Genomic DNA, 18,944 nt, shown 5'->3' on the forward strand with positions numbered 1-18,944 from the left:
TCCAAAGCAGCATACAATTATATGTTAGTGTGTAGTCTCTTCGGGCCCCTGGCAATTAATGATGCATTCCAGTTCCAGATTTTTTTCCTAAGAGGCAGGGTGCATAAGGAGCTACAGATGGATTCAGGGGTCTGCCTGATGATACAGATCCCAATCCACAAAGCAGCCTCCATTGATCTGCAGAGTCATCAAGATCCTGGCAATTAGAGATATAGTCCATGTTCCATTCTTTTCCCTCAAGAGGGAAAGGGCAGATGGACTTAGATGAGTTGGCTTTGTTATGTGACTTTGCATGCAGCGAGGACATTTGAAACCATTTTTCAGTCAGTCATTCAGAAAAAAAATATATTTTTAATGAAGGAATTTGAAACCAGTTTTCAATAGATGGTTCCAAAAAATATCTGTTTACAGAAAGAGAATTATATGAACTATCTGAGAAGAAACAAATGTTGCTGGAAAGTTTGGAATCTAAGAAGAAAGAACTACAAGAAGCTGAAGCTCTTGCAGCTACCCAACCAGGCAGTATCAGTGGTATGAATATAGTGATTTTTCATGCTTCCAGTTACAACATTAAACATAAGTGTCTGGAACTAAGGTGTTTTATTCCAATTGAGTATATGGTTATGGCCAAGCAGACTTTGTATTGCTGTATAAGATTGTTTCTGCATTTTTACTACTACTACTGTTGTTGTAGTTTAATTTATACACTGCTCTTCCACACAGATGTGTCCAAAGTAGCCCACCACACAAGAACATGAATACATATCAAAGTGTCATTATAGTAACAATCTACTACCATTTCATTTTGAAACATAATATATCAATCAAAATAAATGATTCAGTTCTACAACAGTTCATTATAATCACAGTTCAAATTAATCCTCTATAATAATAAAAGAGAGTGTGTGTATCTGTTTGTCCCACCCTTGAAACCTAGACACCTAAAGCATAGTTTTCTTACTAAGGGGACCCAAGGGATGTGCATCTCGGTATTATTTTGTTTTTAAAATACACTAATTGATTTTAATTAATTTAAATGTGTGCAATGTGTCCATGTGGTTGAAGTGTGCAGTACATCTTCAGCCACTAGGAGCAGCTTTGTAATTCATACAGTTTGAAGCCAGAGGAGATTAGTAGGCTGAGGGACAGAGTATAGGCCTGCCCCTCCCCCCTGCTGTTGGGCAGCCCCCTGTCAGGGAAATAAGAGTGGACAGACCCCTTCCTTAAGGGGCTACAGGGATGCACCTGGCAGGGACCATGCCTAGGAGCACCAGCAGGTGTGGCTTCACTCAGGCAGGTTGGGCACACTGTGTGCACCTCTCTGTCAGCTGCATAGGTTTGTTTGAATGCTTCACTGTATCAAATTAAGGGCTACTTAGTATGCTAGTCCTCTTCAACCTCCCATAATGGGAGTTGTAGTCCAATATATCTGGAAGGTGCCAGATTGGAAAAGGCTATAGCAGCCTTATATGTCTGTTCTTATATGTCTGATAAACTTATATGTCTATAAGGACAGACTTATATGTCTATAAGGACAGACTTATATGTCTGTTCCCTATCTGCTGCTGTGGGGCACCCCCCCCCCCTTAGGGGATTTGAGTGGGAAGATGTCTCGCTCAGGAGGCAATAGCGGTGCACCATGGCAGAGGCCATGTGTAGGGGTGCCAACAGTATGGGTTTGCTCAGAAAGGTTCTACATAATTTGTCCAACTTTGACACCTGTGTAAGTTTTCTTGCAGCCTTTGCTGTATCAATCTAAGGGCTATTCCCGCCTGTGCAAAGCCAGATCCATTTGTTGGTTAATACTAAGATAATATCAACTGATATTATTTACCAGTTGTTAACATAAAATACCTAAGTTAGAGTCAGATGTAATATAACTTTTCAGAGCTGTCAGATATTCATAAATAATATAATCAGTAGCCAGATTCTCAAAAGTTCCAAGTGCAGGAAATAGGAGCCAAAATAACTGCCAAAGTAACTGCCAATATAAAAAGTTCTAGGTGCAGATGCATCAAAATAATCTTACTTAAGGATTGCAGAGGGGCCACCTACATCAAGTGAAGTGGTCTGTTTGCACATCACAACAACCCAAGGGTCTGTTAAACCCTGGTTGTCAATAACGAACAAGTGTGCTAGACTTAACTCTGGATTCCAGAGCAAGGGTTTAGCTCTGGGTTCCAGCTCTGGCTTGTCTCTCCCCCAAGTAGCCAGAGTTCCTGGTTCCCATATTATGCTAAAGTTTCCTAAAGCATCCCTGGGTTGTTTAGCCACTCCGGCTTGCACCTGGAGTGTACAGCAGCGTACACCAGTGCTCTACAGTGTTCCCAACAACTTAAGGTTTAAAAAAAACTGGGTTGTCATTCCATGTAAACTGGCCAAGATGTTTCCAAATCCCAAAGCACATTTGAGTAGGACCTTATAAACAACTAGGTCTTACATCCTCCCAGGTGAAACCTAGACCTACTTAAATACATTATGACTAACTTAAGACCCATTGATTTCAATGGGTCTACTAAGTATGACAAACTAGATTTGACCTATTGTATACCAAATGCACATTTTAATTTAGTGTAGTTATTTCAGCATATATTAATATTTTGATATAACTAGGTCTGAAATTATTTTGTAGAGCATAAACTGCAGGAGCTAGATGAGCAAAGAAGACATTTGACTACAGAACTGGAGTCAACTGTACATGATATACACGAAATTCAACGTCATGCTTCACAAAGAGCTCCGACTGGAAGACCCGGGGGTGAGTAGAAAATAAATGACATATTAAATTTAGATTCTTAAATATGCATAATGTTTCAGTAGTTGCAAGCCTAATTAAAGTGAATGAAGTATGTGCCAGACTGCACCTAAATCTGCATTCAGTACATCTCAAACTTTATCAGAATTTGACTTTGTAAGTATAGCAGTTCAAATGTTTACTTGGAATTAAGGTAGTTTTATTATAGTTGAACTTATTTATGTATTTATTTACCGCATTTATATCCCACCTTTTTTCCTCTTGTAAGGAACCCAAGGCAGCTTACATTCTCCTCCTCCTCCTCCTCTCCATTTTATCCTCACAACAACAACCCTGTGAGGTAGGTTGGGCTGAGAGTCTGTGACTGGCCCAAAGTCACCCAGTGAGCTTCCATGGCTGGGGACTAGAACCTGGATCTCCCGGCTTGCAGTCCAACACTCTCAACCCTACACCATGCTGGCTCTTACAGTAAACACTAAGCAGTAGATAAGTAGATAATTATTTTTCGAATTAGGACTTGTCTTACAGGCGTCTAATATGCTACGCCATGTCAATAAGCGCCATTGCTGATTTCCATACAAAGGGTATTATAGCTCAGATGACAATCCATTCTGTCTTTTCTTCCTTTTCTTCCTTCCGTCTTTTCTTCCTCCTTCCTTTTGTAGAAAGAAAAAGGATGGAAGAAGTGGGGGGAAATACAAGAGTGTTACAACTTTAGTCCCTCCATACAATTCCATGCATGGGACAGGGTGATTGCATGACAAAAGCCTTGTCTGGAAGCACTGCAGGTATCCAGGGAGGGGTACCTGCATTTCTATGGTGCCTTTCAGTCTACCTGTCTCTGTCCCCTCAGTTTTTCACCTTTTCAGGTTGTTGGCTTCACATTTCAGAGAGATTTCTGCGTCAGAAACCACCCTCTAACAGTTCCCATAAAGAGACATCCCTCTGCCTGTTAGCTCCCATTGAGAAAACATCTACCAACCATCCTGTGTCTTTATCTTTCATTTGTCCAGTTGCAAACCCAGCATTGCTCCAAGGCATGCCCATAGTGATAGTTCTATTCACAGTATAGATTATTTACAGTAGTCAAGCAGTGGTCTTGCAACAGTATGTACTTTTGATTTTAAGTGCCATGAATCAATTTTTGGCTGACAATAATGATAAAAATGCAATAATAAATAAATTTGAGTGAGTGAAGTTTGTGGCAGAGGTATGCTAGACTCCTAGGTCAGTACTACATCAGACTTATGAGAATAGCTCACTTGACAGATCATACACCTGCTGCTCATTTTATTTTTCTTGGCTGAGAAGCAGAATTCATGAAAAAAGGGGGCTATTATATTGGCCTCCAGCACTGACCACCAGTATGAAATGATAATGCATAATCTCCTGCTTCTTACCAGTTAGGAGATATGGAGGATTTTCACAGTCCTAATCAAAGGATTAACTGAAAGGATTTTGGGAGACTCTTGTGCGTTGCCTGGGAGTTCTTTGTGTGATCCTAGGGGGCAGTGGTAGTGGTGGGGGCGGCTTTGCAAATTATCGTAGTAGATCTTACTAGATAATGAGATATTATCATTGACAATGGATGCTTCCACTCTAGAACCCTTTAGCATGGCTGCAGCATTGCTTTTCCTCAGTTAGATGGAAATGGATGTAAAACAGGAGTTCCACAGAACATTTATTATCCGATTATGTTAACTAGAAATTCCATTTCCCATAGGCAGTATCCTTTTGTAATGTATGCTTACAAATAAGCCCCATTCAGCAAGGTCTCTGGTGACTGTAACTTAGTAAAAGTTTAGAAGTTGGACCTGCAACAAAATGGTGCAGTGTGGAGTGCTTCTTTTCATTGTTCCAGCCAGCCACGCATTCTTTCAGGATACCATTCTATTCCTCTTCCCCGCCCTCCAGCTCTTCCGTATCCCTCCCAAAATTCTGTGGCTACTAAACATGCTTAGTTCTTATTAGCTTTGTTATGCATGGGCATGGCGGGCGGGGTGTGTGTGTAGTTTTTTTCAGTGTCAGATCAGATCGTCCCTTTTTTTTTTCATGGTTCAACCTCAAAATCCACCATGTTAGAGCCACAGAAAACCAGCAGGCGGACAAACTCTCCCGTAAGCTGAAATTACAGACAGGGGGCTAGGAGAGCCCCCCACCTCCAATCCTTCCCCCTGAGAGTCTGGTGGCTGCACTTGAACCCCAGTCCTGGGTAGAAGTACTCCACACAGAACAAACTCAAGATCCCTTTGAGATTCACAACAAAGTGGCAGAGCTGGGACTAGCAGTTAGAGTCACCAAGCCAACCCCCTTTTCATTACAAGACGGGCTACTTTACCACTTATGCAGAGTCTATGTGCCTTCCAAACGCCTAAGGGAAAAAGTCCTCCAACAGTGCCACAACGCGTGCACTGCTGGGCATTTTGGATTTTCCAAAATGTTACATGGGTCACTTGAGATTTTTGGTGGCCCCAAGTGTGTCATGATATCAAAACCTACATGACCTCCTGTGACACCTGTCAACAGGTCAAAGACCCATAGGCAAACCCACCGAACTGCTCCATCCCTTAGCTATACCCTCAGGGCCCTGGAAACTGCTCTCCTTTAACTTTATCACCAACTTGCCACAGTCGCAAGGTAAGACCACCATTTTGGTAGTGATAGATTTATTTTCTAAAATGGCCCATTTTATATCTTTCTCAGGACTGCCATTGGCCAAAGAAACAGCCGAGTTGTTTCTAATCCACGTTTTCCGATTACATGGCTGGCCTGAGGGGCTCGTGTCAGATACGGGGCCCCAATTTATGGCCCGGTTCTGGTGGGAGTTGCTGATGCTACTCAATATAGAACTCAGACTCTCCTCTGCTCACCACCCCCAGACAGATGGGCAGACTGAACACACTAATGCCACACTAGAACAGCTGCTATGTAAATTACCAACAAGACAACTGAGTGGCCCTCTTGCCTCTGGCTGAATTTGCTTATAACAACACGTGTCATTCCTCCGCTTGCCAAACCCCATTCTTTGCCAATTTTGGGTACCATCCCAAGACCTTCCCCTCTTCGTTAAGTCGCAAAAGTAGCTCTGAAAGGGGGTGATGCGATGGACGGGGAGGGGAGGATGGAGGAGAAGCCAGGATATGAGAAAACCTATGGTCCCTCCAGCACCTGCCAATGTGCCTCCGCTAGACAGGATCAGAGGCCTGTCTAGAGGAAAAACAAACAAAGGAGGACAGAGAGGTGAAAATAACCTCTGTCTCTCCTCCAGCCCTGCTGACAGCAGTTTGGCTGGGCATTGGATGCTCAGAAGCCTCTGAGATCAGAAGCTTCTGTTCAACAAGAGCACAACTCGTAGGTTTGCGTCCTTAAAGGTTCTGGAGCCTGGAAAAACCTTAAGAGCACCTTATCTGTCCACACAGAGTAGGGTCGAGTTTCAGGTGCATCTGATTATAAAATAATTGCCACAAATCAGGATGGAAAAACATGGGAGGGGAATGCAGAAAACAGTGAAAGTCAATTTTTGGAAACAATATCATCTGGATGTTCCATAAAAAGTGAGTGAACAAAGGATGGCAATTCTAGAGGAAGGGGCTAGTATGAAAACACCCCACAACCCCTTTGACATTTCTTTGTTACATTTCCAGAAATACTTAATTTAGATCATTTTGTTTATCATGCTAGTTTGTCATTTCTATGAAAAAATCAATTTGAATATCTGTCTCTATCTCCTCCTCTTCCTCTTCTCGAACACTGGATTCTAAAGCAGCTTACAATTAATTATATGTTAATATGTAGTGTCCTCTGGCCTGTGGCAGTTAATGATGCATGGGGTGAGGTGGGGGCATGAAGTATGATGGGCTCAGGAGTCTACCTGATGGCAAAGATACCAATCCACAAAATCCATTCCATTGATCTGTGGAGTTATCCAGGTCCTGGCAGTTAGAGATATAATCCATGTGCCCTTCCCTCAGTAGGGAACAGGAAGATGGACTTAGATGGGCTGGCTTTGTTATGTGACTTTGCGAGCCATGAGGACATTTGAAACCATTTTTCAATGGATCATTTAAAAATATCTGTTTACAGAAAGAGAATTGTATGAACTATCTGAGAGGAAACAAATTTTGCTGGAAAGTTTGGAATCTAAGAAGAAAGAACTACAAGAAGCTGAAGCTCTTGCAGCTACCCAGCCAGGCAGTATCAGTGGTATGAATACAGTGATTTTTCATGCTTTCAATTACAGTATTAAATATAATGACTAAAGCTTTTTATTTCAATTGAATGTATGGTTATGGCCAAGCAAACAGACTTTCACTGCTGTAGAACAGGCATGCACAACCTTTTCTGCCACAAGGACAGCATAGGGCATCTGTATTGGGTATCTGCAGCCCTGCTCTAGAACATTGTCTCGGCATTTTAGTACCATTACTATCGTTGTTTAATTTATGCACTACTCTTCCACACAGATGTCTCCAAAGCAGCCGACAGCACAAGAATGCTAATACATATCAAAGTGTTATTACAATAACAATCTGAAATCATAGAATCATAGAATAGTAAGTTTGGAAGGGGCCTACAAGGCCATTGAGTCCAACCCCCTGCTCAATGCAGGAATCCAAGTCAGAGCATCCCTGACAGATGGCTGTCCAGCCTCATCTTGAATGCCTCCAGTGTGGGAGAGCCCACTACCTCCCTGGGTAATTGGTTCCATTGTTGTATTGCTCTAGCAGTCAGGAAGTTTTTCCTAATGTTCAGCCGGAATCTGGCTTCCTGTAACTTGAGCCCATTATTTGGTGTCCTGCACTTTGGGATGATTGAGAAGAGATCCTGGCCTTCCTCTCTGTGACAACCTTTCAAGTCCTTGAAGAGTGCTATCGTATCTATCATATTTCAGCATATATTAATACTTTGATATAACTAGGCCTGAAATTATTTTATAGCGCATAAACTACAGGAGCTCGACGAGCAAAGAAGACATTTGGCTATAGATCTGGAGGCAACTATATTTGATTTAAAAGAAGTACAACGTGATGCTTCACAAAGAGCTCTAATTGGAAGAACTGGTGGTGCGTAGAAAATAAATGATATTTTAAATATAAATGTGTACACTCTTTGCAAGCAAGGCAGTTCAAAAGGTGGGGCACCTGGCAACGTACACTCCTCCTCTTAGCTCCAAAAGTAGAGTTTTTGTAGAAAAAAGAAAAGACGAAGTGTTGCTCCTGTACTGGCTATACAGCACTCGTTATCAGTATAAGAGGACTGACATAGTGCCTCTGAGAAGCCCTTTGCTTCAGCCTCCCTGGTTATTCACTATCTCCCTAGGAAACCTTTCTCATACTTCACACACCTTTAAAACTAGATCTTACCTAAAGGACCAGCTTGTCTTTTATTTTTTGTTTGCTTAAGTATTTACACCATTATTCAGCTGAAAAGTTTCCTAGAGCAACATTAGTTGCAAGCAAGACAGTCAGTGTCCACAGGCTTGTAATCTAAAAACATGACACACAAGGAAAAAAGGGACAAGAGGGGAAGTGGAAAACAAGCAAGCCCAGGCATCAGTTCTAAAAGTTATATCCATCTGCCCATGTGCTCTGACCATCAATGGATACTTTGCTGTAGGTTGTCCCACCATCAGAGTTGGGCTGATGGTTACCAGAGGCAGGGCTGTCTTGGTAGTAGTGTCCAGGATTTGGAACTGCCTGCACAGAAGTTTGCTTAGTATTTTCTCTTTCATCTTTTTGTTGCCAAATACTTCCCAAATGCATTTGGGAAGGTAGATGGATGAAGTTTTTGATAATTGTATTCCTTCTGTTAGTTTACATTTGTGTTTAATTTGATATTTTAGATTGGATGTTGTGTTCTTTCTTGTTTTCTCCATTGTATTAATCTTTTTGAATATTTAAGTAGATGATCGGGATAGAAATACTGTAAATAAATAAAATGGTCAACTTTTGTGATATTGCTAAAGACTTAAGTCTCCTCCCAAATACACTGCTTCACTTAGCTTGTACCCCTCACTTTAACAGCTACAATGATGGATCAAAACGATATTTGTCTTTTTATGAAAGAATCAGGTTTTCACATCTGAATATTTTTCTTCATTTTATGTAACTTAGGGTGCAGTCCTATGACTTTCACCCTCAATGCTTGTAAGCTTCCGAACTTGGAGGCTTACAAGCATGCAGCTCAGAGTGGGAGGAACTCTTCCCACTCACCATTTTTGCTTAGACTGGCTTTTTTGCCCATCTGGCTGGGGTGTTCCAGAGGGGGAGGGAAGGAGGCTTTAAAGTCCTCAGGATAGCTCGTATCCTGGTCTCTCGAGTCCCCTCTCCACCCACCGAAACACCCCCTTTACTCCCTCAGAGAAGCAGCCAGCAGGGTTTCTTTTTGTGCCGGTAGGGAGGGGAAGGGAGGGTGGAGTACAGATACCCATATCCGAAATTGGAGTGCTGTCTATGGCCTATGCTGTCTAGAAGCCATAGGATTGCTCCATCTGTAATAAGGACATTTTAAAACTATTTTAAATAGATAATTCTAAAACATTACTGTTTGTAGAAAAGCGCTTGTATGAACTATCTCAGCGGAAGCAACTTTTATTGGAAAGTTTGGAATCTAATGTGAAAGAGCTAGAAGAAACTCAGGCTCTTGCAGTTCTACAACCAGACAGTATTAGTGGTATGTGATAACTGATGCTTATTTCAATTGTGATCTTAAACACATGTGAGGTCCTTCTATTTTACTGACTTCTAAGCGTAGGATCATTGCCAAGCCTCCTATTTGGGCCTGACAGTGTAACTTGGCAGTCTGCAAGTTGAGTAAAATTGATGTGGGTGACAAATTTATGAAAGTGTATAAGATTCTTTGGGTAGTGATAACCAGGATTTACCAGGTTATATACCATCAGGAGTAGTTCTTGCAGATCATATTTTTGCAGATGCAGTGGCAGTTGATACTACTGCTGCATGCGATGTCTTAAAAATGACTTAGGTTGCAGTCAGCTGAGTTCAGTGCAAGCCAAAAGCTACCTATACTCTAGCCATCTCTCTTCATGCTTCATCTATCTTAATTCATCTGTAAATCAAGGGAGCCTAAAATTGCAATGAGCTTGCTATTCCACATCACAGGCCATTGACAGAGCAGCTATCTTGAAATGGTCATATATTCTAGAGCAGCCTGCCCAACCTGATGTTGCCCTCCAGTTGTGTTGGACTACAATCCCCATCATACTCAGACAGCATGGCTAGTGGCCTTTTAGCTGGGAGTGGTGGGAATTGTAGTCCAACACATCTGGGGGAGAGGTTGGGGAAGGTTCATGAATTTAGAGAGTTCATGAATCTATTTGGCTTCATTAGTCTCTGGGGAGAGACTAGCCTAATTATTCTCCAACCTGACAAGAACATTATAATATAGAAATCTGTGCCTTTAAAGGTAATATCTGAGCATGATGATCTTTGAGTTCTTTTCCAACTATATGGTAGGTTAGACATCCACATTAATTCTCTCATTTTATAACTAGGTATCGCAGCCTTCCCCAACCTGGTGCCCTCCATATGTGTTGTATTACAACCCCCATCATTCCAAGCCAGCAAAGCCATTGGCTGTACTGGTGGGGAATGATGGGGGCTGTAATCCAAGACATATGGAGGGCACAGGGTTGGGGAAGGCTGAGGTATGCTTTATTAAATTGGGGACCACGCTATTAAGTATGTTAAAATGTAAGAACATTGGAAAAGGCCCTTACTTGAGTGCTTGGATAATTAGACTGATCTAGATGTGCATATCTAGATGTGCATGTTTCAGCAAGAAAAGGAAAGAAAAAGAGCATAATTCCAACCATAATTAAACCATTCTACTTCTAATTGGCAGACATTTAATAATTTGGTAATTGAGTAATTCTGTTTCAGTTGTTCTTCCTCCATGTGAATGTACCAAATTCATGACTAATTTCTTTTCTTTTCAGAATGTATTTTAATTAGTATTATAAAATTAAATATAATTAGCATTTAACATTAATTATACTTAGTATAATTAAATTAATTATACTTAGCATTGTATAGTAACGAGATATTTTAAATATTAATTTTGTAAGTTTCAATTTTTTAAAAAAATAATACCATAAAACAAAATAGGTTGGATCCAGGCTAAGTTAGTCCCATTGAAATAAATTAGTCACAACTAATATCCCATTGATTTAAATGGGACTGAAGCATGACTATTTTACAGTACAATCCTATACATGTCTACTCAAAAGTAAGTACTATTGAGTTCAGGTGGGTTGCTCCCAGCTGTGGCAGATTTGACCCTGTTTTGGGATTTTATGCTATGGGATTACTGTATTTAGCTAGATCATGGATCAGTGGGTTCCTATTCCATGCCATATGCCAGAACAAGGTGCTACCATGGAAATCGTAGGTTTACAGAATTCTTGGTATTTGACACACAGAGTTTTTAAATAAGAGGCCTCTGAAATTAGACACGTCTTTTTATCTTGTACTTCAAAATCTTCAGCAAAATCTTAACATTTTAAGATATAAGAGCACTGAACATACAAAATACAAAGTGGCTACAAACAAAACACATTTTCAAGATGTTCTAAGTTTAGTTTGAGGAGCATTGCCTTTCTAAAATTACCCAATGGTATTTCTGGGCTAGGAGTAGAGAAGTCAATGTGAGGACCGGTGCCATTGCCTTCCCATGAGGAGAGATGTTGTATCCCATGTTTTGCCTTTTATATTTATATGATTTCTGATGAATTTGCTTATGTACGTTTCCCACAAAATGGAATTTCTCTAATAATTAGTTACTATTTTTTTCCAAAGTTCCCAGCTATGATTTGAAGTAATATATTTACTTCATAGTTTTGTATGATACTGAGACACACATTTCCTTCAAAACAGGATACCACCTGCTTCTCTTTCATAGCAATATTGTGTAGCTATTTTAAATTTGAAGTGTCTTTCAGTTCTCTTTACTTTTCTCAATATTTTATGTTCACATTTGCATCATATGTAAAATATATTGACAATACTACACATATGTAAACATTCTTTCCCCCAAATTTCTTATCTGATGCACATTTTGGTTTTCCTGAGTTTAACTGGGAAGATTTTGTCTTTCTCATAGCAAGCTCATAGGTCAGTGAAAAGTCACAGTATGTCAGCACAAATGCTTCTGTTAGAATGTTTTGCTAGTATCATACTGATTCAAATGTCATATGATAATATATTTTAATATATCATTTGTTTCTTTATAAAAATAGTAGCTTAGGAGAGTGTAGCAATTTATGAGAGAAATGTGGAAGACCAAAATCTCCTTTTGGATAAATATTTGCAAGGTAACCCATTATGCAGTTTGGTGCAGGAATCTTGCCGAAAGTTCAGAGAGGGCAAAGACTTCTGGGGCAAATATTTTTCACACAGCACCGAACATTAGTTTGGATCCAGCCCAGTAAAATTATTTATGTAGTGAGTTCAGAAAGGCAGATCTTCCTTTGTAAGTCTTGAAGTTTAGGTATCTTGCATTAATGTATGTTAATAATAATTGTATTGTTGTTCAGTCGTGTCCGACTCTTCGTGACCCCATGGACCATAGCATGCCAGGCCTTCCTGTCCTGCGCTCTCTCCCGGAGTGTGCTCAAGTTCATATACTAAAGATAATTCTAACATGCTTGATAAATATATTTTAGTGTTTCTATAAAATGCATTACAATTGTTATATAGAGAAAAAAATACAGGAATTAAAGGAGCAAAGAAAAGTTTTGACAGAAAACCTGAAAGCAGTTGTGCAAGATGTACAGGAAATGAAAGCTCGTATTTCAGAGACAGGTGGAATAATAAGACCCATTGGTGAGTACAGAATAAATTAGTGCCTCAGCAAAAATCCCTGGATAATTTTGATTTAAATCATAAAGATGGTGATGAGTTCTGAAATAATTTCAGATCCCTGACCCACCATTCAGATAGTGATGTTGGTTTACTACTTCGGGGGAATGTTTTCCTTAGCTTTCTTTCTACATTATATTGTTATACATTCAGGGGTTAGGTTGGATGTCACCTGAATACCTTAGAGCCATGTGATTCTTGGTTGTAACGCTAGGATTTGGTCAGGAGAGGCTTAATGAAACCAACTGAACTGGAGATAAACTTGATGGCTCTGGCAGAGTGATCTACTACCCTGCTTTTAAACAACAACTTTATTTTACAAATAAAAGAAAACAATGATATAAAAACAAAAATATCAACCATGTGTAACACACACCAGCTTTTGTTAAGTCGATGTCTCTCAATGGCTGGGCTCTTCTGGAAGGAGACAGCAAGTTAGGAATCCAGTCCAACGCCTCCCCACCTGGGAAGATGACGTTATCCAAGCTGCTTCTTTGAAGAAACAGCAGTTTTTGGAGTGCGACAGACAGAGGGCTGAATTGCTCTCTGGACCCACTTATATCAGTAATGGGGGAGTGACAGTATCTGATGGAATGTTAATGCTATGAACCTCCAGTTCATGCTCAACTCGTATATTGCAAATATTACAAAATGCTATAAGCTTCCGGTGACCTCCTTCCAAAGGAAACTTGACCCTGGACGAACCCCTGAAACATCTCACAGCTTGTACACACGTAACAATAATATTTTTTTTATTATCTTAAGTTACTTTTCACATGGAGGGCACAATCCTATGGGGATAGGTGTCCGCCTCCGAACTTGGAGGCGACTGCCTATCCAATGCAGGGCAGGAGAAGCGCGGAGGGGATCATCTCCTCCGTGCTTCAGCTGCCCCGCATTTGTGGCTAGACAGCCGATTTTGGCTGTCCAGCCACGGGAAGGTGGAGCAGGGAAAGTCGTTGCTGGATGACACATATGATGTGTTGTACTGGCATTTCTGCCTTCCCTCCCCAGAACGCCCCCTGGAATGCCTCCTTTTTGCTGCTCTGCGCTTCTCTTCCGAGCGTGGGGCCGCCTGCGAGGCAGTGCAGGAGGGAGGAAGGTCGCTTCTCTGGGAACCGAGCTTGGAGCGCAGCTCCAAGGTCAGTTCTCGGAAATCGACATATCCTATGGCTGTCTAGCTGCTGCCTAGCAGCCATAGGATTGCTCCCTTAGATAATTTTTCTTTTTAATGTATTTTTTAAATCTCAATTTTTAGACAGGGATTTAAATCAGCTTTACAAGAAGAAAAAATGGTTTTTGGAACATTTGGAATCAAATCTAAAAGACCTGCAAGCAGCGGAAACACTTGCAGCTACTCATCCAGGCAGTATCAATGGTAGGTATGTAGCATTTGACTGGGTCTTTAAAAAAATTTAATATATTTCTAGGCCACCTTTCCATATAGGAGCCCTCTCAAGGTAGCACATAATACCACATGGGGCTTTTTGTATTTAATGATGAAGTGGCAGATGGTCTTTATTCACTAAATATGAGTTTGGGTTATGGAATGAAGAAGGCAGATGGTCTTTATTCACATGAAGAGTCATTCTGGGAGAAACAGTTTGTTAGCTTAAATTTCTACAGTTCGTGCACCAAGGGAAGGATTGTGCGAATGAGAAAATACACTAAGGGTGCAATCGTATGCATGTTTAGACAGAGAAAAGGCCCTGGCTGGGGCATGCTGGGAGTTGTAGGCCTTTTCTCTGTCTAAACATACATAGGATTGCACCCTAAAACAATCAAGTGCTAGCAATACAAATACTACAGTCCCATGCCTTTCCAGCTCCACTATTTTGTTTTTCAGTTTAGAGCTTCTCTCCTGGTTGCAGTTACAACGCTCTGATGTCTAATGAAAAATCTCAAAATATACAGGATTTATAGCGTGTGTATTTTTAGTAAATAAAACAGAAGATTATTTAAAATCTAACTTTAATATTCATTTACAGGCAAATTACAAAGATTTGAAATAAAAATTAAATGCAAAAAACCCACATAGGGGAGATATACATACATACATACATACAATGTTGTTGTTCAGTCGTTCAGTCGTGTCCGACTCTTCGTGACCCCATGGACCATAGCACGCCAGGCCTTCCTGTCCTGCGCTCTCTCCCGGAGCGTGCTCAAGTTCATATTCATTGCATCCGTGATGCTATCTAGCCATCTCATCCGCTGCCGTCCCCTTCTCCTTTTGCCTTCAGTCTTTCCCAGCATCAGGGTCTTTTCCAGGGAGTTTTCTCTTCGCATTAGGTGGCCAAAATATTTCAGCTTCAGCTTCAGTATCTGTCCTTCCAATGAGCACTCAGGGTTGATTTCCTTTAGGATGGACTGATTTGACCTCCTTGCAGTCCAGGGGACTCGTAAGAGTCTTCTCCAGCACCACAGTTCGAAAGCATCAGTTCTTCGGCGCTCAGCCTTCCTTATAGTCCAGCTCTCACAGCCATACATTACTACTGGAAAAACCATAGCTTTGATTAGATGGACCTTTGTCGGCAAGGTGATGTCTCTGCTTCTTACTATGCTGTCTAGGTTGGCCATAGCTTTCCTCCCAAGGAGCAAGCGTCTTTTAATTTCATGGCTACAGTCACCGTCTGCGGTGATCTTGGAGCCCAAGAAAGTAAAATCTGTCACTGCTTCCATTTCTTCCCCTTCTATATGCCAGGAAGTGATGGGGCCAGATGCCATGATCTTCGTTTTTTTAATGTTGAGTTTCAAACCAGCTTTTGCACTCTCCTCTTTCACCCTCAACAAGAGGCTCTTTAGATCCTCTTCACTTTCTGCCATTAGGGTGGTATCGTCTGCATATCGGAGGTTGTTGATAATTCTCCCAGCAATCTTAATTCCGACCTCTGATTCATCCAACCCGGCATTTCTCATGATGTACTCTGCATATAAGTTAAATAAGCAGGGTGACAATATGCAGCCTTGTCGTACTCCTTTCCCAATTTTGAACCAATCGGTTGTTCCATGTCTGGTTCTGACTGTTGCTTCTTGACCCTCGTACAGGTTTCTCAGGAGACAGGTAAGGTGGTCTGGTACTCCCATCACTTTCAGAATTTGCCAGAGTTTGTTGTGATCCACACAATCAAAGGCTTTAGCGTAGTCAATGAAGCAGAAATAGACGTTTTTCTGGAATTCTCTTGCTTTCTCCATGATGCAGCGAATGTTGGCGATTTGATCTCTAGTTCCTCTGCCTCTTCTAAACCCAGCTTGTACTTCCGGTAGTTCTCGGTTCGCATACTGCTGAAGCCTAGCTTGTAGGATTTTGAGCATCACCTTGCTGGCATGTGAAATGAGCGCAATTGTGCGGTAGTTTGAACACTCTTTGGCGTTGCCCTTCTTTGGAATTGGAATGTAAACTGACCTTTTCCAGTCTTGTGGCCACTGTTGAGTGTTCCAGATTTGTTGGCATATTGAATGCAGCACTTTAACAGCATCATCTTTTAGGATTTTAAATAGCTCGGCTGGAATACTGTCATCTCCGCTAGCTTTGTTGTTACTAATGCTTCCTAAGGCCCACTTGACTTCACTCTCGAGGATGTCCGGCTCAAGTTCAGTGACCGCACTATCATGGATATCAGGGACATTCAGATCTTTCCTGTATAGTTCTTCTGTGTATTCTTGCCACCTCTTCTTAATCTCATCTGCTTCTGTTAGGTCCCTGCCTTCTTTGTCCTTTATCATGCCCGTCTTTGCACAAAACGTTCCCTTGAGATCTCCAATTTTCTTGAAGAGATCTCTAGTCTTTCCCATTCTGTTGTTTTCCTCGATTTCTTTGCATTGTTCATTTAAGAAGGCCTTCTTGTCTCTCCTTGCTATTCTCTGGAACTCTGCATTCAGTTGGGTATATCTTCCCCTTTCTCCCTTTCTTTTCGCTTCCCTTCTTTCGTGAGCTACTTGTAAAGCCTCATCAGACAGCCACTTTGCTTTCTTGCATTTCTTTTTCTTTGGGATGGATTGAGTTGCTGCCTCCTGAACAATGTTACGGACCTCCATCCATAGTTCCTCAGGCACTCTGTCTATCAGGTCTAATCCCTGAAATCTATTCCTCACCTCCACTGTGTATTCATCAGGGATATGATTTAGGTCATACCTGAACGGTTTAGTGGTTTTCCCGACGTTCTTCAATTTAAGCCGAAATTTTGCAAGAAGCAGCTCATGATCTGAGCCACAGTCAGCTCCAGGTCTTGTTTTTACTGACTGTATGGAGCTTCTCCATCTTTGGCTGCAAAGGACATAATCAATCTGATTTCGATATTGACCATCTGGTGATGTCCATGTGTAGAGTCGCCTCTTGTGCTGTTGGAAAAGAGTGTTTGCTATGATCAGCATGTTCTCTTGGCAAAACTCTATTAGCTTTTGTCCTGCTTCATTTTCTACACCAAGGCCATGCCTGCCTGTTATCCCGGTGATTTCTTGACTTCCTACTTTAGCATTCCAATCCCCTATGATGAAAAGGACATCTTTTTTTGGTGTTAGTTCTAGAAGGTGTTGTAGGTCTTCATAGAACCGATCAACCTCAGCTTCTTCGTACTCAGTGGTTGGGGCATAGACTTGAATTACTGTGATGTTGAATGGTTTGCCTTGGATTCGTACTGAGATCATTCTATCATTTTTCAGATTGTACCCCAGTACTGCTTTTCCCACCCTTTTGTTGACTATGAGTGCTACTCCATTTCTTCTAAGGGATTCTTGCCCACAATAGTAGATATGATAGTCACCTGAATTAAATTCGCCCATGCCTGTCCATTTTAGTTCACTTATTCCCAAGATGTCGATGTTCAATCTTGCCATCTCATGTTTGACCACCTGCAGCTTACCTTGATTCATTGATCTGACATTCCAGGTTCCTAAACAATATTGTTCTTTACAGCATCGGATTTTCTTTTCACCACCAGACACATTCACAGCTGAGTGTCCTTTCGGGTTTGGCCCAGCCGCTTCACTCTTTCTGGCGCTACTTCGAAATACCCTCTGCTCTTCCCCAGTAGCATATTGGACACCTTCCGACCTGAGGGGCTCATCTTCCGGCGTCATCTCTTTTAGCCTTGTGATATGTTCCATGGGGTTTTCTTGGCAAGAATACTGGAGTGGGTTGCCATTTCCTTCTCCAGTGGACCACATTTCGTCAGAACTCTCTGCCATGACCTGTCCGTCTTGGGTGGCCCTGCACGGCATAGCTTATGGCTTCACTGAGTTACGCAAGCCCCTTCGCCACAACAAGGCAGTGATCCATGAAGGGGACATACATACATACGTGATGGGTAGTCCTTTTTGCTTATAGAATCTGAAAATTAATTTGTTTTACCAATTGTTGGAGGATTCTAGACCCTGGGCTGCCATGATCATTGAGGCATACTAGAGTCTAGAACCCTCCCTGTTGTCACCCACTTTGCATGACTTACTGGAGACAAGGGTAGCAGTTGAAATGATTCAACTGATGTTAGGAGGATGTATGTGCAAATAGGACTTGGGTGCCTCCACACATATGCAGTGCATCTGAGACTCCTGGGCCTCATGGATGTTGTAATTGTTATTATGCCCCACAACCTAAATTTGTTATTACTATTGTACTCCGTCTAGAGTGGCCGGGTAGCTGGCCAGATGGGCAGCTAATAAATCAAATAAATAAATAAATACATAAAACTTGTACACACCGTGAAACAACGTTTTTATTTCTAAACTAAAAAGATGCCATCTCTGTAGCCTTTCTTCCTGTGGCAAATTTAACCCCTTGATAATTTTATGAAATTTATTAGAGTTCTATTTTCTCTACTTTCTTCAGGTCTATAATGTCTTTTTTTGTGATAAGGTGGCCAGAATTATAGAAAGGGAACGTAGGAAGACAGGAAGCTGCCTTATACTGAGTCAAACCATCGGTCCATCTAGCCCAGTATTGTCAGCAGTGACAGGCAGTGGCTTTCCAAGGTTTCAGGCAGGAGTTTTTCTTTCCCTACCTGGAGATGCCTGGGATGGAACCCAGGACCTTCTGCTTGCGAAGGATGTTCTCTACCACTGAGCTATGGCCACAACACAAAATGGTCTACATGTGACTTTACCATAGATTTAGATAGTTGCATTATGATACTTGCTGTTTCATTTAAAACTCCTTTTCATATAATTCTCATGATTTGCCTTTTTAATTGTTGTATCCACCAAATTGACATTTTCAGTGAGCTTTCCAATATGTTTCCAAGTTCTCTGTTTGGGCAAGGCAGGAAACACATGACCAGGATCCTCTTCTCCTCTCCAGTCAGTTCCCTGCCTTC

General features: G+C 41.4%; 1 protein-coding gene across 1 annotated transcript in view; it reads left to right on the forward strand.

The window, feature by feature from the left end:
* The window catches only part of CCDC7 (coiled-coil domain containing 7), a 360,733-nt gene that overhangs the window by 259,116 nt on the left and 82,673 nt on the right, over positions 1-18,944 (forward strand). The window contains exons 48-54 of the mRNA XM_084859830.1: positions 412-531; positions 2,633-2,758; positions 6,839-6,958; positions 7,693-7,818; positions 9,308-9,427; positions 12,472-12,597; positions 13,892-14,011. Coding sequence (XP_084715956.1) covers positions 412-531; positions 2,633-2,758; positions 6,839-6,958; positions 7,693-7,818; positions 9,308-9,427; positions 12,472-12,597; positions 13,892-14,011 — 858 coding nt within the window. The remainder of the gene's footprint in view (positions 1-411; positions 532-2,632; positions 2,759-6,838; positions 6,959-7,692; positions 7,819-9,307; positions 9,428-12,471; positions 12,598-13,891; positions 14,012-18,944) is intronic.

The sequence above is a fragment of the Heloderma suspectum genome, chromosome 5 (genome assembly GCF_057233095.1).
Source record: "Heloderma suspectum isolate Gila_16-S chromosome 5, 16-S_ref, whole genome shotgun sequence".
Taxonomy (NCBI): domain Eukaryota; kingdom Metazoa; phylum Chordata; class Lepidosauria; order Squamata; family Helodermatidae; genus Heloderma; species Heloderma suspectum.